This window comes from Lepisosteus platostomus, chromosome 6 (assembly GCF_059453375.1).
Source record: "Lepisosteus platostomus isolate fLepPlt1 chromosome 6, fLepPlt1.hap1, whole genome shotgun sequence".
NCBI lineage: Eukaryota > Metazoa > Chordata > Actinopteri > Semionotiformes > Lepisosteidae > Lepisosteus > Lepisosteus platostomus.
Window position 1 is genome coordinate 1,706,723 of NC_142616.1, and position 24,688 is coordinate 1,731,410.

Genomic DNA, 24,688 nt, shown 5'->3' on the forward strand with positions numbered 1-24,688 from the left:
ACACACACTGATCCCAGCAGAGACACACTGTCTCACACTCAGTTTAACACACACACTGATCCCAGCAGAGACACTGTCTCACACTCAGTTTAACACACACACTGATCCCAGCAGAGACACTGTCTCACACTCAGTTTAACACACACACTGATCCCAGCAGAGACACTGTCTCACACTCAGTTTAACACACACACTGATCCCAGCAGAGACACTGTCTCACACTCAGTTGAACACACACACTGATCCCAGCAGAGACACTGTCTCACACTCAGTTTAACACACACACTGATCCCAGCAGAGACACACTGTCTCACACTCAGTTTAACACACACACTGATCCCAGCAGAGACACACTGTCTCACACTCAGTTTAACACACACACTGATCCCAGCAGAGACACACTGTCTCACACTCAGTTTAACACACACACTGATCCCAGCAGAGACACACTGTCTCACACTCAGTTTAACACACACACTGATCCCAGCAGAGACACTGTCTCACACTCAGTTTAACACACACACTGATCCCAGCAGAGACACTGTCTCACACTCAGTTTAACACACACACTGATCCCAGCAGAGACACTGTCTCACACTCAGTTTAACACACACACTGATCCCAGCAGAGACACTGTCTCACACTCAGTTGAACACACACACTGATCCCAGCAGAGACACTGTCTCACACTCAGTTGAACACACACACTGATCCCAGCAGGGACACTGTCTCACACTCCGTTTAACACACACACTGATCCCAGCAGAGACACTGTCTCACACTCAGTTTAACACACACACTGATCCCAGCAGAGACACTGTCTCACACTCAGTTTAACACACACACTGATCCCAGCAGAGACACTGTCTCACACTCAGTTTAACACACAGCATTGATGACAGTGATCAAACCAGTATGCTTACACACAATGTTTATGTAAGATAATTATCTGTCATTTCATTATAAAAACACACACTTTAATTTTTTGGACACAGGATAACCGTCCTCTGGACTCTGGAATTAGGCCAGTCTTAGGAATTACGCCTTCCTGCTCTAGACTGTTTATTTCCAGTGTTTACTGTATGTGTGAGGCAGCTGCCCCTACAGACTCAGCCCTGAGCTCTGCTGGAGCCCAGCGGTGAGACTCTGAGGGGCTTCACTGTCTGGACTCAGAGACACAGGAGTCTGACTGTGACTCCTCTCTCCTGCAGGTGACATCAGGTGCAGCTGGTCCTCCAGGCCTGTGGGGGCAGTGTGACCCCGACTGTGTGTGAGAGTCAGTGTCTGGGCCTGTGGGGTCAGTGTGACCCTGACTGTGTGTGAGAGTCAGTGTCTGGGCCTGTGGGGGTCAGTGTGACCCTGACTGTGTGTGAGAGTCAGTGTCTGGGCCTGTGGGGTCAGTGTGACCCTGACTGTGTGTGAGTCAGTGTCTGGGCCTGTGGGGTCAGTGTGACCCTGACTGTGTGAGAGTCAGTGTCTGGGCCTGTGGGGTCAGTGTGACCCTGACTGTGTGTGAGTCAGTGTCTGGGCCTGTGGGGTCAGTGTGACCCTGACTGTGTGTGAGAGTCAGTGTCCGGGCCTGTGGGGTCAGTGTGACCCTGACTGTGTGTGTGAGTCAGTGTCTGGGCCTGTGGGGTCAGTGTGACCCTGACTGTGTGTGAGAGTCAGTGTCCGGGCCTGTGGGGTCAGTGTGACCCTGACTGTGTGTGTGAGTCAGTGTCTGGGCCTGTGGGGGTCAGTGTGACCCTGACTGTGTGTGAGAGTCAGTGTCTGGGCCTGTGGGGGTCAGTGTGACCCTGACTGTGTGTGAGAGTCAGTGTCCGGGCCTGTGGGGGTCAGTGTGACCCTGACTGTGTGTGAGAGTCAGTGTCTGGGCCTGTGGGGGTCAGTGTGACCCCGACTGTGTGTGAGAGTCAGTGTCTGGGCCTGTGGGGTCAGTGTGACCCTGACTGTGTGTGAGAGTCAGTGTCTGGGCCTGTGGGGTCAGTGTGACCCTGACTGTGTGTGAGAGTCAGTGTCTGGGCCTGTGGGGGTCAGTGTGACCCTGACTGTGTGTGAGAGTCAGTGTCCGGGCCTGTGGGGTCAGTGTGACCCTGACTGTGTGTGAGTCAGTGTCTGGGGCTGTGGGGTCAGTGTGACCCTGACTGTGTGTGAGAGTCAGTGTCTGGGCCTGTGGGGGTCAGTGTGACCCTGACTGTGTGTGAGTCAGTGTCTGGGCCTGTGGGGGTCAGTGTGACCCTGACTGTGTGTGAGAGTCAGTGTCCGGGCCTGTGGGGGTCAGTGTGACCCTGACTGTGTGTGAGAGTCAGTGTCCGGGCCTGTGGGGGTCAGTGTGACCCCGACTGTGTGTGAGAGTCAGTGTCTGGGCCTGTGGGGTCAGTGTGACCCTGACTGTGTGTGAGAGTCAGTGTCCGGGCCTGTGGGGGTCAGTGTGACCCTGACTGTGTGTGAGAGTCAGTGTCCGGGCCTGTGGGGGTCAGTGTGACCCTGACTGTGTGTGAGAGTCAGTGTCTGGGCCTGTGGGGGTCAGTGTGACCCTGACTGTGTGTGAGAGTCAGTGTCTGGGCCTGTGGGGTCAGTGTGACCCTGACTGTGTGTGAGAGTCAGTGTCTGGGCCTGTGGGGGTCAGTGTGACCCTGACTGTGTGTGAGAGTCAGTGTCCGGGCCTGTGGGGTCAGTGTGACCCTGACTGTGTGTGAGTCAGTGTCTGGGCCTGTGGGGTCAGTGTGACCCTGACTGTGTGTGAGAGTCAGTGTCCGGGCCTGTGGGGTCAGTGTGACCCTGACTGTGTGTGAGTCAGTGTCTGGGCCTGTGGGGTCAGTGTGACCCTGACTGTGTGTGAGAGTCAGTGTCTGGGCCTGTGGGGTCAGTGTGACCCTGACTGTGTGTGAGTCAGTGTCTGGGCCTGTGGGGTCAGTGTGACCCTGACTGTGTGTGAGAGTCAGTGTCTGGGCCTGTGGGGTCAGTGTGACCCTGACTGTGTGTGTGAGTCAGTGTCTGGGCCTGTGGGGTCAGTGTGACCCCGACTGTGTGTGTGAGTCAGTGTCTGGGCCTGTGGGGGTCAGTGTGACCCCGACTGTGTGTGAGAGTCAGTGTCTGGGCCTGTGGGGTCAGTGTGACCCCGACTGTGTGTGAGAGTCAGTGTCTGGGCCTGTGGGGTCAGTGTGACCCCGACTGTGTGTGAGAGTCAGTGTCTGGGCCTGTGGGGTCAGTGTGACCCTGACTGTGTGTGAGAGTCAGTGTCCGGGCCTGTGGGGTCAGTGTGACCCTGACTGTGTGTGAGAGTCAGTGTCTGGGCCTGTGGGGGTCAGTGTGACCCTGACTGTGTGTGAGAGTCAGTGTCTGGGCCTGTGGGGGTCAGTGTGACCCCGACTGTGTGTGAGAGTCAGTGTCCGGGCCTGTGGGGTCAGTGTGACCCCGACTGTGTGTGAGAGTCAGTGTCTGGGCCTGTGGGGTCAGTGTGACCCTGACTGTGTGTGAGAGTCAGTGTCTGGGCCTGTGGGGTCAGTGTGACCCTGACTGTGTGTGAGAGTCAGTGTCTGGGCCTGTGGGGTCAGTGTGACCCTGACTGTGTGTGAGAGTCAGTGTCTCGGCCTGTGGGGTCAGTGTGACCCTGACTGTGTGTGAGAGTCAGTGTCTGGGCCTGTGGGGGTCAGTGTGACCCTGACTGTGTGTGAGAGTCAGTGTCTGGGCCTGTGGGGGCAGTGTGACCCTGACTGTGTGTGAGAGTCAGTGTCTGGGCCTGTGGGGGTCAGTGTGACCCTGACTGTGTGTGAGAGTCAGTGTCTGGGCCTGTGGGGGCAGTGTGACCCTGACTGTGTGTGAGAGTCAGTGTCTGGGCCTGTGGGGGGTCAGTGTGACCCTGACTGTGTGTGAGAGTCAGTGTCCGGGCCTGTGGGGTCAGTGTGACCCTGACTGTGTGTGAGTCAGTGTCTGGGCCTGTGGGGTCAGTGTGACCCTGACTGTGTGTGAGAGTCAGTGTCCGGGCCTGTGGGGTCAGTGTGACCCTGACTGTGTGTGAGAGTCAGTGTCTGGGCCTGTGGGGGTCAGTGTGACCCTGACCGTGTGTGTGAGTCAGTGTCTGGGCCTGTGGGGTCAGTGTGACCCTGACTGTGTGTGAGAGTCAGTGTCCGGGCCTGTGGGGGGCGCTATGAATCCTACAATCTGCACACTGGAGGAGAGGTAACTCGTTAGTAAGATTAATTCATGACAGACCCTGTGCAGCTTGTGAGAATCCGGAGACAAAGCACACGATAATTCTGAATCATCGAACAAGAAAAGCGTCCGTCAGTAACAAAGGCAGGAACCGCTTAGAGGACAAAACTCCTGACTGCGCCAAGAATCAAGTGAAAAATAAATAAGACCGGGTAACAGCTGTCCAATCAGGGCCGCCGATGCCGGGTCGAAATGAGCCCCGCCGCGTGACTGGCTGGGGAAGCGGGTGCGTCCCGCGGACAGCCAATCAGAGCGCAGTCCGGCCCGAAAGGGGCGGGGCCAGCCTCTCTCTCTTGTCAAATCAGGACGCTCGACACAGGAACCTTCGTCGAGCGGCCCCTCTTGGGCACGAGGATGGGCTCCTCATCTGCGAACAAGGAGGACACGAGGGTGAGGGGCGCGGATCGCCGGGAACGCCGGGAGAGCACCAGCGTGGCCGGGAGCCTGACCTGAGGGGGCGTCGCTCTGGGCCCGGAGGCGGTCCCCCTCGATGAAGAGGGCGGTGCCCAGGAAGAAGGCCCCGCCCACCACGCCGACGAAGGAGCAGAGGAGGAGGGAGAACTGGAGAGACCTGAACTCCCACAGGAAGGAGTCCGGAGAGCGAGACCGGATCGCATCGGACACCTGGGAGAGAGACAGGTCACTGCACTCACTGAGAGAGAGAGGGGTTCATACACACACACTGACTGGACACTCCAGTACATTAACACTGCATTGAGAGAGAGAGGGGTTAATACAGACACACTGACTGGACACTCCAGTACATTAACACTGCACTGAGAGAGAGAGGGGTTAATACACACACTGACTGGACACTCCAGTACATTAACACTGCACTGAGAGAGAGAGGGGTTAATACACACACACTGACTGGACACTCCAGTACATTAACACTGCACTGAGAGAGAGAGAGGGGTTAATACACACACACTGACTGGACACTCCAGTACATTAACACTGCACTGAGAGAGAGAGGGGTTAATACACACACTGACTGGACACTCCAGTACATTAACACTGCACTGAGAGAGAGAGGGGTTAATACACACACACTGACTGGACACTCCAATACATTAACACTGCACTGAGAGAGAGAGGGGTTAATACACACACACTGACTGGACACTCCAGTACATTAACACTGCACTGAGAGAGAGAGATGGGTTAATACAGACACACTGGACACTCCAGTACATTAACACTGCACTGAGAGAGAGAGAGGGGTTCATACACACACACACTGACTGGACACTCCAGGACATTAACACTGCACTGAGAGAGAGAGGGGTTAATACAGACACACTGACTGGACACTCCAGTACATTGACACTGCACTGAGAGAGAGAGGGGTTAAGACAGACACACTGACTGGACACTCCAGTACATGAACACTGCACTGAGAGAGGGGTTAATACAGACACACTGACTGGACACTCCAGTACATTGACACTGCACTGAGAGAGAGAGGGGTTCATACAGACACACTGACTGGACACTCCAGTACATTAACACTGCACTGAGAGAGAGGGGTTAATACAGACACACTGACTGGACACCAGTACATTAACACTGCACTGAGAGAGAGGGGTTAATACAGACACACTGACTGGACACTCCAGTACATTAACACTGCACTGAGAGAGAGAGGGGTTAATACAGACACACTGACTGGACACTCCAGTACATTGACACTGCACTGAGAGAGAAAGCTTGTCTCACCACTCCGATGAGGTAGGGACTCCCTGCATCTCCCAGCAGGTGAGACACAACGATCTGTAGGGCCTCTGCTGTGGAGCGTCGAGTGGGGATGACAACATACTGAAACAGAGAGAGAGGGGTTAATACACACACTGGGTGTATAGAGAGAGAGGGGTTAATACACACACTGGGTGTATAGAGAGAGAGGGGTTAATACACACACTGGGTGTATAGAGAGACATAGAGGTTAATACACACACTGGGTGTAGAGAGAGAGGGGTTAATACACACACTGGGTGTAGAGAGAGAGGGGTTAATACACACACTGGGTGTATAGAGAGAGAGGGGTTAATACACACACTGGGTGTATAGAGAGAGAGGGGTTTATACACACACTGGGGGGTACAGAGAGAGAGGGGTTTATACAGACACTGGGTGTACAGAGAGAGAGACAGAGGGGTTAATACACACTCTGGATGTATATAGAGAGAGAGACAGAGGGGTTAATACACACTCTGGGTATATAGAGAAAGAGACAGAGGGGTTAATAGACACAGACATGGAGCGATAGACAGATACTCACCAGCAAGATGTCGGCCACAATAGCCCAGTTCATCGACAGGAAGGTCTCCCCAAGGAAAATGAACACCTTAGAGACAGAGAGATAGAGTGAGTGAGAGACAGACAGAGTGAGAGAGAGTGAGAGACAGACAGAGAGAGAGTGAAAGACAGACAGAGAGAGTGAAAGACAGTCAGACAGAGAGAAAGAGTGAGCGAGAGACAGACAGAGAGAGAGTGAAAGACAGACAGAGATAAAAGAGTGAGCGAGAGACAGACAGAGAGTGAGAGAGTGAGAGACAGACTGTGAGAGAGTGAGAGAGTGAGAGACACTGGACACCGACTCCAACAGCTCTGGACAGCCCAGGGACAGGGAGACTGGACACTGGACACCGACTCCTACAGCTCTGGACAGTCCCGGGACAGGGAGACTGGACACTGGACACTGGACACCGACTCCAACAGCTCTGGACAGCCCAGGGACAGGGAGACTGGACACTGGACACTGGACACCGACTCCTACAGCTCTGGACAGCCCAGGGACAGAGAGACTGGACACTGGACACCGACTCCTACAGCTCTGGACAGCCCAGGGACAGGGAGACTGGACACTGGACACCGACTCCTACAGCTCTGGACAGACCAGGGACAGAGAGACTGGACACTGGACACCGACTCCTACAGCTCTGGACAGCCCAGGGACAGAGGGACTGGACACTGGACACTCACGTATGTGGCCACGGTGCTGGCCTGGGCGAAAACGATGGACAGGTAGAGGAAGGGCGCAGACAGCAGCAGTCCGGCCGCGCACACCAGGGGGTCTGCTCGGGCGGTCACTGTCCGCAGCCGCCGGCTGACCTCCACCCCAGCGGCCACGCCGAGGAACCCCGTGACACAGGTGATCACCCCGAAAATCAGACTGCAGGGGAGAGAGAGGGGCACTCCACAACCAGAACCAGAACCAGCCCTGACCCGACCCAGACCTGATCCAGAACCAGCCGTGACCCGACCCAACCCTGATCCAGAACCAGCCCTGATCCAGAACCAGCCCTGACCCGACCCAGACCTGATCCAGAACCAGCCCAGAACCAGAACCAGCCCTGACCCGACCCAGACCTGATCCAGAACCAGCCGTGACCCGACCCAGACCTGATCCAGAACCAGCCCTGATCCAGAACCAGCCCTGACACGACCCAGACCTGATCCAGAACCAGACCTGATCCAGAACCAGCCCTGACCCCACCCAGACCTGATCCAGAACCAGCCCTGACACGACCCAGACCTGATCCAGAACCAGACCTGATCCAGACCTGATCCAGAACCTACCCTGACCCAACCCAACCCTGATCCACAACCATGCTTGATCTGACAGACCTGATCCAGAACCAACCCTGATCCAGAACCAGCCCTGACCTGACAGACCTGATCCAGACACAGAAACAACCATCACTGGAACTGAGATCTCTGGAGGGGTACAGTGTGCCCCAGACTGGACTGGAGGGGTACAGTGTGCCCCAGACTGGACTGGAGGGGTACAGTGTGACCCAGACTGGACCAGAGATCTCTGGACTGGAGGGGTACAGTGTGCCCCAGACTGGACGAGGGGTACAGTGTGACCCAGACTGGACCAGTGATCTCTGGACTGGAGGGGTACAGTGTGACCCAGACTGGACTGGAGGGGTACAGTATGACCCAGACTGGACCAGTGATCTCTGGACTGGAGGGGTACAGTGTGACCCAGACTGGACCAGTGATCTCTGGAATGGAGGGGTACTGTGTGCCCCAGACTGGACTGGAGGGGTACAGTGTGACCCCAGACTGGACTGGAGGGGTACAGTGTGACCCAGACTGGACCAGTGATCTCTGGACTGGAGGGGTACAGTGTGACCCAGACTGGACTGGAGGGGTACAGTGTGACCCAGACTGGACCAGTGATCTCTGGACTGGAGGGGTACAGTGTGACCCAGACTGGACTGGAGGGGGACAGTGTGACCCCAGACTGGACTGGAGGGGGACAGTGTGACCCAGACTGGACTGGAGGGGTACAGTGTGACCCAGACTGGACCAGTGATCTCTGGACTGGAGGGGTACAGTGTGACCCAGACTGGACTGGAGGGGTACAGTGTGACCCCAGACTGGACCAGTGATCTCTGGACTGGAGGGGTACAGTGTGACCCAGACTGGACTGGAGGGGGACAGTGTGACCCCAGACTGGACTGGAGGGGGACAGTGTGACCCCAGACTGGACTGGAGGGGGACAGTGTGACCCAGACTGGACCAGTGATCTCTGGACTGGAGGGGGACAGTGTGACCCAGACTGGACTGGAGGGGGACAGTGTGACCCAGACTGGACCAGTGATCTCTGGACTGGAGGGGTACAGTGTGACCCAGACTGGACCAGAGATCTCTGGACTGGAGGGGTACAGTGTGACCCAGACTGGACTGGAGGGGTACAGTGTGCCCCAGACTGGACCAGTGGTCTCTGGACTGGAGGGGGACAGTGTGACCCAGACTGGACCAGAGATCTCAGGACTGGAGGGGTACAGTGTGCCCCAGACTGGACTGGAGGGGTACAGTGTGACCCAGACTGGACTGGAGGGGTACAATGTGACCCCAGACTGGACCAGAGATCTCTGGACTGGAGGGGTACAGTGTGACCCCAGAATGGACTGGAGGGGTACAGTGTGACCCCGACTGGACCAGTGATCTCTGGACTGGAGGGGTACAGTGTGCCCCAGACTGGACTGGAGGGGTACAGTGTGACCCCGACTGGACCAGTGATCTCTGGACTGGAGGGGTACAGTGTGCCCCAGACTGGACTGGAGGGGTACAGTGTGACCCAGACTGGACTGGAGGGGTACAGTGTGACCCAGACTGGACCAGTGATTTCTGGACTGGAGGGGTACAGTGTGACCCAGACTGGACTGGAGGGGGACAGTGTGACCCAGACTGGACCAGTGATCTCTGGACTGGAGGGGTACAGTGTGACCCCGACTGGACTGGAGGGGTGCAGTGTGACCCAGACTGGACTGGAGGGGTACAGTGTGACACAGACTGGACTGGAGGGGTACAGTGTGACCCAGACTGGACCAGTGATCTCTGGACTGGAGGGGTACAGTGTGACCCCAGACTGGACAGGAGGGGTACAGTGTGACCCAGACTGGACCAGTGATCTCAGGACTGGAGGGGTACAGTGTGACCCAGACTGGACTGGAGGGGTACAGTGTGCCCCAGACTGGACTGGAGGGGTTCAGTGTGCCCCAGACTGGACCAGTGATCTCTGGACTGGAGGGGTACAGTGTGACCCAGACTGGACTGGAGGGGTACAGTGTGACACAGACTGGACTGGAGGGGTACAGTGTGACCCAGACTGGACCAGTGATCTCTGGACTGGAGGGGTACAGTGTGACCCCGACTGGACTGGAGGGGTGCAGTGTGACCCAGACTGGACCAGTGATCTCAGGACTGGAGGGGGACAGTGTGACCCAGACTGGACTGGAGGGGTACAGTGTGACCCCGACTGGACCAGTGATCTCTGGACTGGAGGGGTACAGTGTGCCCCAGACTGGACTGGAGGGGGGCAGTGTGACCCAGACTGGACCAGTGATCTCTGGACTGGAGGGGTACAGTGTGACCCAGACTGGACTGGAGGGGGACAGTGTGACCCAGACTGGACCAGTGATCTCTGGACTGGAGGGGTACAGTGTGACCCAGACTGGACCAGTGATCTCTGGACTGGAGGGGTACAGTGTGACCCAGACTGGACCAGTGATCTCTGGACTGGAGGGGTACAGAGTGACCCAGACTGGACTGGAGGGGTACAGTGTGACCCAGACTGGACTGGAGGGGTACAGTGTGCCCCAGACTGGACCAGTGATCTCTGGACTGGAGGGGTACAGTGTGACCCAGACTGGACCAGTGATCTCTGGACTGGAGGGGTACAGTGTGACCCAGACTGGACTGGAGGGGTACAGTGTGCCCCAGACTGGACTGGAGGGGTTCAGTGTGCCCCAGACTGGACCAGTGATCTCTGGACTGGAGGGGTACAGTCTGCCCCAGACTGGACTGGAGGGGTACAGTGTGACCCAGACTGGACTGGAGGGGTACAGTGTGCCCCAGACTGGACCAGTGATCTCTGGACAGGAGGGGTACAGTGTGCCCCAGACTGGACTGGAGGGGTACTGTGTGACCCAGACTGGACCAGTGATCTCTGGACTGGAGGGGTACAGTGTGACCCAGACTGGACTGGAGGGGTACAGTGTGCCCCAGACTGGACCAGTGGTCTCTGGACTGGAGGGGTACAGTGTGCCCCAGACTGGACCAGTGATCTCTGGACTGGAGGGGTACAGTGTGACCCAGACTGGACTGGAGGGGTACAGTGTGCCCCAGACTGGACCAGTGGTCTCTGGACTGGAGGGGTACAGTGTGACCCAGACTGGACCAGTGATCTCTGGACTGGAGGGGTACAGTGTGACCCAGACTGGACCAGTGATCTCTGGACTGGAGGGGTACAGTGTGACCCAGACTGGACTGGAGGGGTACAGTGTGACCCAGACTGGACCAGTGATCTCTGGACTGGAGGGGTACAGTGTGACCCAGACTGGTCCAGTGATCTCTGGACTGGAGGGGTACAGTGTGCCCCAGACTGGACTGGAGGGGTACAGTGTGACCCAGACTGGACTGGAGGGGGACAGTGTGCCCCAGACTGGACCAGTGATCTCTGGACTGGAGGGGTACAGTGTGACCCAGACTGGACTGGAGGGGTACAGTGTGCCCCAGACTGGACCAGTGGTCTCTGGACTGGAGGGGTACAGTGTGACCCAGACTGGACCAGTGATCTCTGGACTGGAGGGGTACAGTGTGACCCAGACTGGACCAGTGATCTCTGGACTGGAGGGGTACAGTGTGACCCAGACTGGACCGGCGATCTCTGGACTGGAGGGGTACAGTGTGACCCCGACTGGACCAGTGATCTCTGGACTGGAGGGGTACAGTGTGCCCCAGACTGGACTGGAGGGGTACAGTGTGACCCAGACTGGACCAGAGATCTCTGGACTGGAGGGGTACAGAGTGACCCAGACTGGACCAGTGATCTCTGGACTGGAGGGGTACAGTGTGACCCAGACTGGACTGGAGGGGTACAGTGTGACCCAGACTGGACCAGTGATCTCTGGACTGGAGGGGTACAGTGTGACCCAGACTGGACCAGTGATCTCTGGACTGGAGGGGTACAGTGTGCCCCAGACTGGACTGGAGGGGGACAGTGTGACCCCGACTGGACCAGTGGTCTCTGGACTGGAGGGGTACAGTGTGACCCAGACTGGTCCAGTGATCTCTGGACTGGAGGGGTACAGTGTGCCCTAGACTGGACTGGAGGGGTACAGAGTGACCCAGACTGGACCAGTGATCTCTGGACTGGAGGGGTACAGTGTGACCCAGACTGGACCAGTGATCTCTGGACTGGAGGGGTACAGTGTGACCCAGACTGGACCAGTGATCTCTGGACTGGAGGGGTACAGTGTGACCCAGACTGGACCAGTGATCTCTGGACTGGAGGGGTACAGTGTGACCCAGACTGGACTGGAGGGGTACAGTGTGACCCAGACTGGACCAGAGATCTCTGGACTGGAGGGGTACAGTGTGACCCAGACTGGACTGGAGGGGTACAGTGTGACCCAGACTGGACCAGTGATCTCTGGACTGGAGGGGTACAGTGTGACCCAGACTGGACCAGTGATCTCTGGACTGGAGGGGTACAGAGTGACCCAGACTGGACTGGAGGGGTACAGTGTGACCCAGACTGGACCAGTGATCTCTGGACAGGAGGGGTACAGTCTGCCCCAGACTGGACTGGAGGGGTACAGTGTGACCCAGACTGGACCAGAGATCTCTGGACTGGAGGGGTACAGTGTGCCCCAGACTGGACTGGAGGGGGGCAGTGTGACCCAGACTGGACCAGTGATCTCTGGACTGGAGGGGTACAGTGTGACCCAGACTGGACTGGAGGGGTACAGTGTGACCCCAGACTGGACTGGAGGGGTACAGTGTGACCCCAGACTGGACCAGTGATCTCTGGACTGGAGGGGTACAGTGTGCCCCAGACTGGACTGGAGGGGGACAGTGTGACCCCAGACTGGACTGGAGGGGGACAGTGTGCCCCAGACTGGACTGGAGGGGTACAGTGTGACCCAGACTGGACCAGTGATCTCTGGACTGGAGGGGTACAGTGTGACCCAGACTGGACCAGTGATCTCTGGACTGGAGGGGGACAGTGTGACCCAGACTGGACTGGAGGGGGACAGTGTGACCCAGACTGGACCAGTGATCTCTGGACTGGAGGGGTACAGTGTGACCCAGACTGGACCAGTGATCTCTGGACTGGAGGGGTACAGTGTGACCCAGACTGGACTGGAGGGGTACAGTGTGACCCAGACTGGACCAGTGATCTCTGGACTGGAGGGGTACAGTGTGACACAGACTGGACCAGTGATCTCTGGACAGGAGGGGTACAGTGTGCCCCAGACTGGACTGGAGGGGTACAGTGTGACCCAGACTGGACCAGTGATCTCTGGACTGGAGGGGTACAGTGTGACCCAGACTGGACCAGTGATCTCTGGACTGGAGGGGTACAGTGTGACCCAGACTGGACTGGAGGGGTACAGTGTGACCCAGACTGGACCAGTGATCTCTGGACTGGAGGGGTACAGTGTGACACAGACTGGACCAGTGATCTCTGGACAGGAGGGGTACAGTGTGCCCCAGACTGGACTGGAGGGGTACAGTGTGACCCAGACTGGACCAGTGATCTCTGGACTGGAGGGGTACAGTGTGACCCAGACTGGACCAGTGATCTCTGGACTGGAGGGGTACAGTGTGACCCAGACTGGACTGGAGGGGTACAGTGTGACCCAGACTGGACCAGTGATCTCTGGACTGGAGGGGGACAGTGTGACCCAGACTGGACTGGAGGGGGACAGTGTGACCCAGACTGGACCAGTGATCTCTGGACTGGAGGGGTACAGTGTGACCCAGACTGGACTGGAGGGGTACAGTGTGACCCAGACTGGACCAGTGATCTCTGGACTGGAGGGGTACAGTGTGACACAGACTGGACCAGTGATCTCTGGACAGGAGGGGTACAGTGTGCCCCAGACTGGACTGGAGGGGTACAGTGTGACCCAGACTGGACCAGTGATCTCTGGACTGGAGGGGTACAGTGTGACCCAGACTGGACCAGTGATCTCTGGACTGGAGGGGTACAGTGTGCCCCAGACTGGACCAGTGATCTCTGGATTGGAGGGGTACAGTGTGACCCAGACTGGACTGGAGGGGTACAGTGTGACCCAGACTGGACCAGTGATCTCTGGACTGGAGGGGTACAGTGTGACCCAGACTGGACCAGTGATCTCTGGACTGGAGGGGTACAGTGTGCCCCAGACTGGACGAGGGGTACAGTGTGACCCAGACTGGACCAGTGATCTCTGGACTGGAGGGGTACAGTGTGACCCAGACTGGACAAGTGATCTCTGGACTGGAGGGGTACAGTGTGACCCAGACTGGACTGGAGGGGTATAGTGTGCCCCAGACTGGACTGGAGGGGTACAGTGTGACCCAGACTGGACTGGAGGGGTACAGTGTGACCCAGACTGGACCAGTGATCTCTGGAGGGGTACAGTGTGCCCCAGACTGGACTGGAGGGGTACAGTGTGACCCAGACTGGACTGGAGGGGTACAATGTGACCCCAGACTGGACCAGAGATCTCTGGACTGGAGGGGTACAGTGTGACCCCAGACTGGACCAGTGATCTCTGGACTGGAGGGGTACAGTGTGACCCAGACTGGACCAGTGATCTCTGGACTGGAGGGGTACAGTGTGCCCCAGACTGGACTGGAGGGGTACAGTGTGACCCAGACTGGACCAGAGATCTCTGGACTGGAGGGGTACAGTGTGACCCCAGACTGGACCAGTGATCTCTGGACTGGAGGGGTACAGTGTGCCCCAGACTGGACCAGTGATCTCTGGACAGGAGGGGTACAGTGTGACCCAGACTGGACCAGTGATCTCTGGACTGGAGGGGGACAGTGTGACCCCGACTGGACTGGAGGGGTACAGTGTGACCCAGACTGGACCAGTGATCTCTGGACTGGAGGGGGACAGTGTGACCCAGACTGGACTGGAGGGGTACAGTGTGACCCAGACTGGACCAGTGGTCTCTGGACTGGAGGGGTACAGTGTGACCCAGACTGGACCAGTGATCTCTGGACTGGAGGGGTACAGTGTGACCCAGACTGGACCAGTGATCTCTGGACTGGAGGGGGACAGTGTGACCCCGACTGGACTGGAGGGGTACAGTGTGACCCAGACTGGACTGGAGGGGTACAGTGTGCCCCAGACTGGACTGGAGGGGTACAGTGTGACACAGACTGGACCAGTGATCTCTGGACTGGAGGGGTACAGTGTGCCCCAGACTGGACCAGTGATCTCTGGACTGGAGGGGTACAGTGTGATCCAGACTGGACCAGTGATCTCTGGACTGGAGGGGTACAGTGTGACCCCGACTGGACTGGAGGGGTACAGTGTGCCCCAGACTGGACTGGAGGGGTACAGTGTGCCCCAGACTGGACCAGAGATCTCTGGACTGGAGGGGTACAGTGTGACCCCGACTGGACTGGAGGGGTACAGTGTGACCCCGACTGGACTGGAGGGGTACAGTGTGCCCCAGACTGGACCAGAGATCTCTGGCCTACTGCATGTGTGTGTGAATTGGACTCTTGACTCCTGACCTGTCGGAGGTGTCACAGGGCTCCTGGACACAGGGCCCACTCTCGCCATTGTAGACTCGAGCTCGGAACAGGAACGCAGGAGCCCAGAGGGCCAGAGAGCCGGTCACAAAGGCCACCGCAGTGAATCCCAGAGTGGAGAACACAAAACTCCGGCTGGGAGAGAGAGACGGGTTAATACACACACTGACTGACACTCCAGTACATTAACACTGCACAGAGAGAGAGAGGGGTTAATACAGACACACTGACTGGACACTCCAGTACATTAACACTGCACTGAGAGAGAGAGGGGTTAATACAGACACACTGACTGACACTCCAGTACATTAACACTGCACTGAGAGAGAGAGAGGGGTTAATACACACACACTGACTGGACACTCCAGTACATTAACACTGCACTGAGAGAGAGGGGTTAATACACACACTGACTGGACACTCCAGTACATTAACACTGCACTGAGAGAGAGAGGGGTTAATACACACACACTGACTGGACACTCCAGTACATTAACACTGCACTGAGAGAGAGAGGGGTTAGTACAGACACACTGACTGCGAGAGAGACGAGTGCTGGACCTACTTCTTGACCAGAGCCCTGATGTCGGTCAGCCAGCTGCTGTGGACCAGGCTGCGCTGTGGACGCGCCTCGATAGCGCCCCTCTGAGGCTCCCTCACGACCAGCAGCAAGAGCAGCACTGCCAGCAGCCCCAGGCCTGGTGTGACCTGCGGGGGAGACCGAGGGGTCAGCGCGGGGGAGAGAGGTGAGCCGCCGTCCGCCGACTGGCCACTGGGGGCGCCACACCGGGCCCTGGAGTCACAGACAGCCGATTGGCCGAAGTCTCACCCGCAGTGACCAATGCCAGTCCTTGGCCGCGTCGTTGACCTTTGACCCCACGATATAGCCCAGGCCGCTAGAGGGAGGCAGAGAGAGAGGGGTTGAGCGAACTCGCAGGCGCTGTCCACCTGTCCGTCCACGGGTGTCCCCCGTCCAGCCCGTCTCACACTCACCTGCCCACAGGGATGGCGAAGTAGAAGACGGACAGCATGCGAGTCCGGCGGTCAGCGATGAACAGGTCAGCGATGAGAGTCGGGGCGATTGTGGAATAACTGGCCTCCCCCACCCCAACGAGCCCCCGAGTGACCAGCAAGGCCCAGAACCACTGAGAGAGAGAGGGGTTCATACACACACTGACTGGACACTCCAGTACATTAACACTGCACTGAGAGAGAGAGGGGTTAATACAGACACACTGACTGGACACTCCAGTACATTAACACTGCACTGAGAGAGAGAGGGGTTAATACACACACACTGACTGGACACTCCAGTACATTAACACTGCACTGAGAGAGAGGGGTTAATACAGACACACTGACTGGACACTCCAGTACATTAACACTGCACTGAGAGAGAGAGAGGGGTTAATACAGACACACTGACTGGACACTCCAGTACATTAACACTGCACTGAGAGAGAGAGAGGGGTTAATACAGACACACTGACTGGACACTCCAGTACATCAACACTGCACTGAGAGAGAGAGGGGTTCATACAGACACACTGACTGGACACTCCAGTACAGTAACACTGCACTGAGAGAGAGAGAGGGGTTAGTACCTGTCTCGGGGTGAAGGAGCTGGCCAGTGTCACCAGTGACCAGAACGTGATGCCCACACACATGATCGCCTTCCTGTTGTACCGGTCACCAAGGTAACCGAAGACAGGAGCCAGAACCATGTAGCTGCAGATGAAGACTGAGGAGGAAGAAAAGAGAAACGTGTGTCTCCCGTTCCTCTCCCCCTCCTCTCCTCCTCTCACCCCTGCTCCCCTTTCACCCCTCCTCTCACTCCTCCTCCCGTCACCTTCCTCCTCTCACCCCTCCTCCTCTCACTCCGCCTCCCATCACCCTCCTCCTCTCACTCCTCCTCCCGTCACCCTCCGCCTCCCGTCACCCTCCGCCTCCCGTCACCCTCCGCCTCCTCTCACCCCTCCTCCCGTTACTCCCCTCCTCTATCTCCTCTTCCCGTCACCCTCCTCCTCTCCTCCTCCTCCCGTCACCCTCCTCCTCTCCTCCTCCTCCTCCTGTCACTCCTCCTCCCGTCACCCTCCTCCTCTCCTCCTCCTCCTCTCCTCCTCCTCCCGTCACCCTCCTCCTCTCCTCCTCCTCCTCTCCTCCTCCCGTCACCCTCCTCCTCTCACTCCTCCTCCTGTCACTCCTTTCCCGTCACCCTCCTCCTCTCACCCCGCCTCCCGTCACCCTCCTCCCGTCACCCTCCTCCCGTCACTCTCGTCCTCCTCTCCCCAGGTACCTGTTTGAAGGAGGCCGGACATACTGTCATCGATGTCGAAGAACTTCTCAATATCAGGAAGAACACCTGAGACACAGAGAGAGAGGACATGAGGACACAGGGACTGGACAGACACTGTGCTGAGAGAGAGGACATGAGCACGCAGGGACTGGACAGGCACTGCGCTGAGAGAGAGAGGACATGAGCACACAGGGACTGGACAGACACTGCGCTGAGAGAGAGAGGACATGAGCACACAGGGACTGGACAGACACTGCGCTGAGAGAGAGAGGACATCAGCACACAGGGACTGGACAGACACTGCGCTGAGAGAGAGGACATGAGGACACAGGGACTGGACAGACACTGCGCTGAGAGAGAGGACATGAGGACACAGGGACTGGACAGGCACTGCGCTGAGAGAGAGAGGACATGAGCACACAGGGACTGGACAGACACTGCGCTGAGAGAGAGAGGACATGAGCACACAGGGACTGGACAGACACTGCGCTGAGAGAGAGAGGACATCAGCACACAGGGACTGGACAGACACTGCGCTGAGAGAGAGAGGACATCAGCACACAGGGACTGGACAGACACTGCGCTGAGAGAGAGAGGACATGAGCACACAGGGACTGGACAAACACTGCGCTGAGAGAGAGAGGACATGAGCACACAGGGACTGGACAGACACTGCGCTGAGAGAGAGAGGACATGAGCACACAGGGACTGGACAGACACTGCGCTGAGAGAGAGAGGACATGAGCACACAGGGACTGGACAAACACTGCGCTGAGAGAGAGGACATGAGCACACAGGGACTGGACAGACACTGCGCTGAGAGAGAGAGAGGACATGAGCACACAGGGACTGGACAGACACTGCGCTGAGAGAGAGGACATGAGCACACAGGGACTGGACAGACACTGCGCTGAGAGAGAGAGAGGACATGAGCACACAGGGACTGGACAGACACTGCACAGAGAGAGAGAGAGGACATGAGCACACAGGGACTGGACAGACACTGCGCTGAGAGAGAGGACATGAGCACACAGGGACTGGACAAACACTGCGCTGAGAGAGAGAGGACATGAGCACACAGGGACTGGACAGACACTGCACAGAGAGAGAGAGAGGACATGAGCACACAGGGACTGGACAGACACTGCGCTGAGAGAGAGGACATGAGCACACAGGGACTGGACAGACACTGCGCTGAGAGAGAGGACATGAGCACACAGGGACTGGACAGACACTGCGCTGAGAGAGAGGACATGAGCACACAGGGACTGGACAGACACTGCGCTGACAGAGAGGACATGAGCACACAGGGACTGGACAGACACTGCGCTGAGAGAGAGGACATCAGCACACAGGGACTGGACAGACACTGCGCTGAGAGAGAGGACATCAGCACACAGGGACTGGACAGACACTGCGCTGAGAGAGAGGACATGAGCACACAGGGACTGGACAAACACTGCGCTGAGAGAGAGAGGACATGAGCACACAGGGACTGGACAGACACTGCGCTGAGAGAGAGGACATGAGGACACAGGGACTGGACAGACACTGCGCTGAGAGAGAGGACATGAGGACACAGGGACTGGACAGGCACTGCGCTGAGAGAGAGAGGACATGAGCACACAGGGACTGGACAGACACTGCGCTGAGAGAGAGAGGACATGAGCACACAGGGACTGGACAAACACTGCGCTGAGAGAGAGAGGACATGAGCACACAGGGACTGGACAGACACTGCGCTGAGAGAGAGAGGACATGAGCACACAGGGACTGGACAGACACTGCGCTGAGAGAGGGAGGACATGAGCACACAGGGACTGGACAGACACTGCACAGAGAGAGAGAGAGGACATGAGCACACAGGGACTGGACAGACACTGCGCTGAGAGAGGACATGAGCACACAGGGACTGGATAGGCACTGCGTTGAGAGAGAGAGGACATGAGCACACAGGGACTGGACAGACACTGCGCTGAGAGAGAGGACATGTGGACACAGGGACTGGACAGACACTGCGCTGAGAGAGAGAGGACATGAGCACACAGGGACTGGACAGACACTGCGCTGAGAGAGAGAGGACATGAGCACACAGGGACTGGACAGACACTGCGTTGAGAGAGAGAGGACATGAGCACACAGGGACTGGACAGACTGTACCTGCCACAGTGAATCTGTCCATGTAGTTGAGGAGGTTGACGAAGAAGAGCACGCCCACTGTCAGGATCGCCCTCCTATTGGACACTCCGCTGGGGGGCAGTGCCTCCTGCTCCGCCCCCTTCTGCCCAGGCCCCTCCCCCTCAGCCTCGGTGTCACCCGGGAGGGACAGGAAAGGGGCGGAGTCTGACACGGGGTCAGAGAGTGACATCACTGCCTGAGAGAGAGAGAGGGGAGTGGTCAGTGTGCTGGACTGGGAGCTGGATGAGTTCTGAACTGGGATTATAATCAGACTCCACTGACACTGACAGAGCAGTCTGAGACTCTGCAGGCTGGACTGGTCTGACTGGACTGGGAGCTGGATGAGTTCTGAACTGGGATTATAATCAGACTGCACTGACACTGACAGAGCAGTCTGAGACTCTCCAGGCTGGACTGGGAGCTGGATGAGTTCTGAACTGGGATTATAATCAGACTCCACTGACACTGACAGAGCAGTCTGAGACTCTGCAGGCTGGACTGGACTGACTGGACTGGGAGCTGGATGAGCTCTGAACTGGGATTATAATCAGACTCCACTGACACTGACAGAGCAGTCTGAGACTCTACAGGCTGGACTGGTCTGACTGGACTGGGAGCTGGATGAGTTCTGAACTGGGATTATAATCAGACTCCACTGACACTGACAGAGAAGTCTGAGACTCTCCAGGCTGGACTGGACTGACTGGACTGGGAGCTGGATGAGTTCTGAACTGGGATTATAATCAGACTCCACTGACACTGACAGAGCAGTCTGAGACTCTCCAGGCTGGACTGGACTGACTGGACTGGGAGCTGGATGAGTTCTGAACTGGGATTATAATCAGACTCCACTGACACTGACAGAGCAGTCTGAGACTCTCCAGGCTGGACTGGACTGACTATACTGGGAGCTGGATGAGTCCTGAACTGGGATTATAATCAGACTCCAGTGACACTGACAGAGCAGTCTGAGACTCTGCAGGCTGGACTGGACAGACTGGACTGGGAGCTGGATGAGTTCTGAACTGGGATTATAATCAGACTCCACTGACACTGACAGAGCAGTCTGAGACTCTGCAGGCTGGACTGGACTGACTGGACTGGGAGCTGGATGAGTTCTGAACTGGGATTATAATCAGACTCCACTGACACTGACAGAGCTGTCTGAGACTCTCCAGGCTGGACTGGACTGACTGGACTGGGAGCTGGATGAGTTCTGAACTGGGATTATAATCAGACTCCACTGACACTGACAGAGCAGTCTGAGACTCTCCAGGCTGGACTGGACTGACTAGACTGGGAGCTGGATGAGTCCTGAACTGGGATTATAATCAGACTCCACTGACACTGACAGAGCAGTCTGAGACTCTGCAGGCTGGACTGGACAGACTGGACTGGGAGCTGGATGAGTTCTGAACTGGGATTATAATCAGACTCCACTGACACTGACAGAGCAGTCTGAGACTCTCCAGGCTGGACTGGGAGCTGGATGAGTTCTGAACTGGGATTAGAATCAGACTCCACTGACACTGACAGAGCAGTCTGAGACTCTCCAGGCTGGACTGGACTGACTGGACTGGGAGCTGGATGAGCTCTGAACTGGGATTATAATCAGACTCCACTGACACTGACAGAGCAGTCTGAGACTCTACAGGCTGGACTGGTCTGACTGGACTGGGAGCTGGATGAGTTCTGAACTGGGATTATAATCAGACTCCACTGACACTGACAGAGCAGTCTGAGACTCTCCAGGCTGGACTGGACTGACTGGACTGGGAGCTGGATGAGTCCTGAACTGGGATTATAATCAGACTCCACTGACACTGACAGAGCAGTCTGAGACTCTCCAGGCTGGACTGGACTGACTGGACTGGGAGCTGGATGAGTTCTGAACTGGGATTATAATCAGACTCCACTGTCACTGACAGAGCAGTCTGAGACTCTCCAGGCTGGACTGGACTGACTGGACTGGGAGCTGGATGAGTTCTGAACTGGGATTATAATCAGACTCCACTGACACTGACAGAGCAGTCTGAGACTCTCCAGGCTGGACTGGACTGACTAGACTGGGAGCTGGATGAGTCCTGAACTGGGATTATAATCAGACTCCACTGACACTGACAGAGCAGTCTGAGACTCTCCAGGCTGGACTGGACTGACTGGACTGGGAGCTGGATGAGTTCTGAACTGGGATTATAATCAGACTCCACTGACACTGACAGAGCTGTCTGAGACTCTCCAGGCTGGACTGGACTGACTGGACTGGGAGCTGGATGAGTTCTGAACTGGGATTATAATCAGACTCCACTGACACTGACAGAGCAGTCTGAGACTCTCCAGGCTGGACTGGACTGACTAGACTGGGAGCTGGATGAGTCCTGAACTGGGATTATAATCAGACTCCACTGACACTGACAGAGCAGTCTGAGACTCTGCAGGCTGGACTGGACAGACTGGACTGGGAGCTGGATGAGTTCTGAACTGGGATTATAATCAGACTCCACTGACACTGACAGAGCAGTCTGAGACTCTGCAGGCTGGACTGGACTGACTAGACTGGGAGCTGGATGAGTCCTGAACTGGGATTATAATCAGACTCCACTGACACTGACAGAGCAGTCTGAGACTCTCCAGGCTGGACTGGACTGACTGGACTGGGAGCTGGATGAGTTCTGAACTGGGATTATAATCAGACTCCACTGACACTGACAGAGCTGTCTGAGACTCTCCAGGCTGGACTGGACTGACTGGACTGGGAGCTGGATGAGTTCTGAACTGGGATTATAATCAGACTCCACTGACACTGACAGAGCAGTCTGAGACTCTCCAGGCTGGACTGGACTGACTGGACTGGGAGCTGGATGAGTTCTGAACTGGGATTGTAATCAGACTCCACTGACACTGACAGAGCAGTCTGAGACTCTCCAGGCTGGACTGGTCTGACTGGACTGGGAGCTGGATGAGTCCTGAACTGGGATTATAATCAGACTCCACTGACACTGACAGAGCAGTCTGAGACTCTCCAGGCTGGACTGGGCTGACTGGACTGGGAGCTGGATGAGTTCTGAACTGGGATTATAATCAGACTCCACTGACACTGACAGAGCAGTCTGAGACTCTCCAGGCTGGACTGGACTGACTGGACTGGGAGCTGGATGAGTTCTGAACTGGGATTGTAATCAGACTCCACTGACACTGACAGAGCAGTCTGAGACTCTCCAGGCTGGACTGGTCTGACTGGACTGGGAGCTGGATGAGTCCTGAACTGGGATTATAATCAGACTCCACTGACACTGACAGAGCAGTCTGAGACTCTGCAGGCTGGACTGGACAGACTGGACTGACTGGACCGGTCTGACTCGTGACATCACCGCTCGGCTCTTGCAAAACAATGAAACGCGAAATCAGATCAAACACACAAAGAACGAGGCTTCGCCGAGAACAGACCTGGCGGGTGAAAGTACGAGGAGAGAGAGCTCGGTACCGGGGAAGGCGATCCGGGCCGGGCCGGTGGCAGTGTCTGAGACCGACGCGGGGCTCTGTGCGCTCTCTCGGTCTCTCTCTCTAGCCGGAGCGCATCCTGCCCGGGCGAGTCGCTGCTGAGAGTCCGCCGGCTCGGCCGGTGCTGGCGCTGCGGACGGGTCAGGCTCCTGTTGTGTGTCTCAGGCGCGGACTCCTCTAGCTCGGCGCCGCCATGTTTCCTGGCAGCAGCTGCTCTGCGGTCACATGACCGCCCCCCCCCCTCCGCGGCACGCCGGGTCACGGGGCCTGCGCGTGCAGGGAGAGGCTACCGCGCTACCGCCCCTGATGGAGTAGAGGCGCAACAGAGATTGTGTCTCCTGCTGTCACAGCGCCGTGTGCGGGAGGAGGGTACCGCCCCTGATGGAGTAGAGACTCAGAGGAGATTGTGTCTCCTGCTGTCACAGCGCCGTGTGCGGGAGGAGGGTACCGCCCCTGGTGGAGTAGAGACTCAGAGGAGATTGTGTCTCCTGCTGTCACAGCGCCGTGTGCGGGAGGAGGGTACCGCCCCTGATGGAGTAGAGACTCAGAGGAGATTGTGTCTCCTGCTGTCACAGCGCCGTGTGCGGGAGGAGGGTACCGCCCCTGATGGAGTAGAGACTCAGAGGAGATTGTGTCTCCTGCTGTCACAGCGCCGTGTGCGGGAGGAGGGTACCGCCCCTGATGGAGTAGAGACTCAGAGGAGATTGTGTCTCCTGCTGTCACAGCGCCGTGTGCGGGAGGAGGGTACCGCCCCTGATGGAGTAGAGACTCAGAGGAGATTGTGTCTCCTGCTGTCACAGCGCCGTGTGCGGGAGGAGGGTACCGCCCCTGATGGAGTAGAGGCGCACCGGAGATTGTGTCTCCTGCTGTCACAGCGCCGTGTGCGGGAGGAGGGTACCGCCCCTGATGGAGTAGAGACTCAGAGGAGATTGTGTCTCCTGCTGTCACAGCGCCGTGTGCGGGAGGAGGGTACCGCCCCTGATGGAGTAGAGACTCAGAGGAGATTGTGTCTCCTGCTGTCACAGCGCCGTGTGCGGGAGGAGGGTACCGCCCCTGATGGAGTAGAGGGGGAGAGGAGATTGTGTCTCCTGCTGTCACAGCGCCGTGTGCGGGAGGAGGGTACCGCCCCTGATGGAGTAGAGACTCAGAGGAGATTGTGTCTCCTGCTGTCACAGCGCCGTGTGCGGGAGGAGGGTACCGCCCCTGATGGAGTAGAGACTCAGAGGAGATTGTGTCTCCTGCTGTCACAGCGCCGTGTGCGGGAGGAGGGTACCGCCCCTGATGGAGTAGAGACTCAGAGGAGATTGTGTCTCCTGCTGTCACAGCGCCGTGTGCGGGAGGAGGGTACCGCCCCTGATGGAGTAGAGACTCAGAGGAGATTGTGTCTCCTGCTGTCACAGCGCCGTGTGCGGGAGGAGGGTACCGCCCCTGATGGAGTAG

At 57.2% G+C, this 24,688-nt stretch overlaps 1 protein-coding gene across 1 annotated transcript; it reads right to left on the reverse strand.

Annotated features, from left to right (window-relative positions):
* Nucleotides 1-914: 914 nt before the first annotated feature.
* spns1 (SPNS lysolipid transporter 1, lysophospholipid) lies at nucleotides 915-23,483 on the reverse strand. Its single transcript, XM_088637331.1, is given in 13 exon segments — nucleotides 915-4,607; nucleotides 4,609-4,839; nucleotides 5,935-6,033; nucleotides 6,497-6,562; nucleotides 7,201-7,390; nucleotides 15,256-15,408; nucleotides 15,839-15,981; nucleotides 16,103-16,169; nucleotides 16,267-16,418; nucleotides 16,878-17,014; nucleotides 17,570-17,635; nucleotides 19,730-19,943; nucleotides 23,232-23,483. Coding segments are annotated over 12 exon segments (1,608 nt in total). The 5' UTR covers nucleotides 19,938-19,943; nucleotides 23,232-23,483; the 3' UTR covers nucleotides 915-4,511.
* Between the last annotated feature and the right edge of the window lie 1,205 nt (nucleotides 23,484-24,688).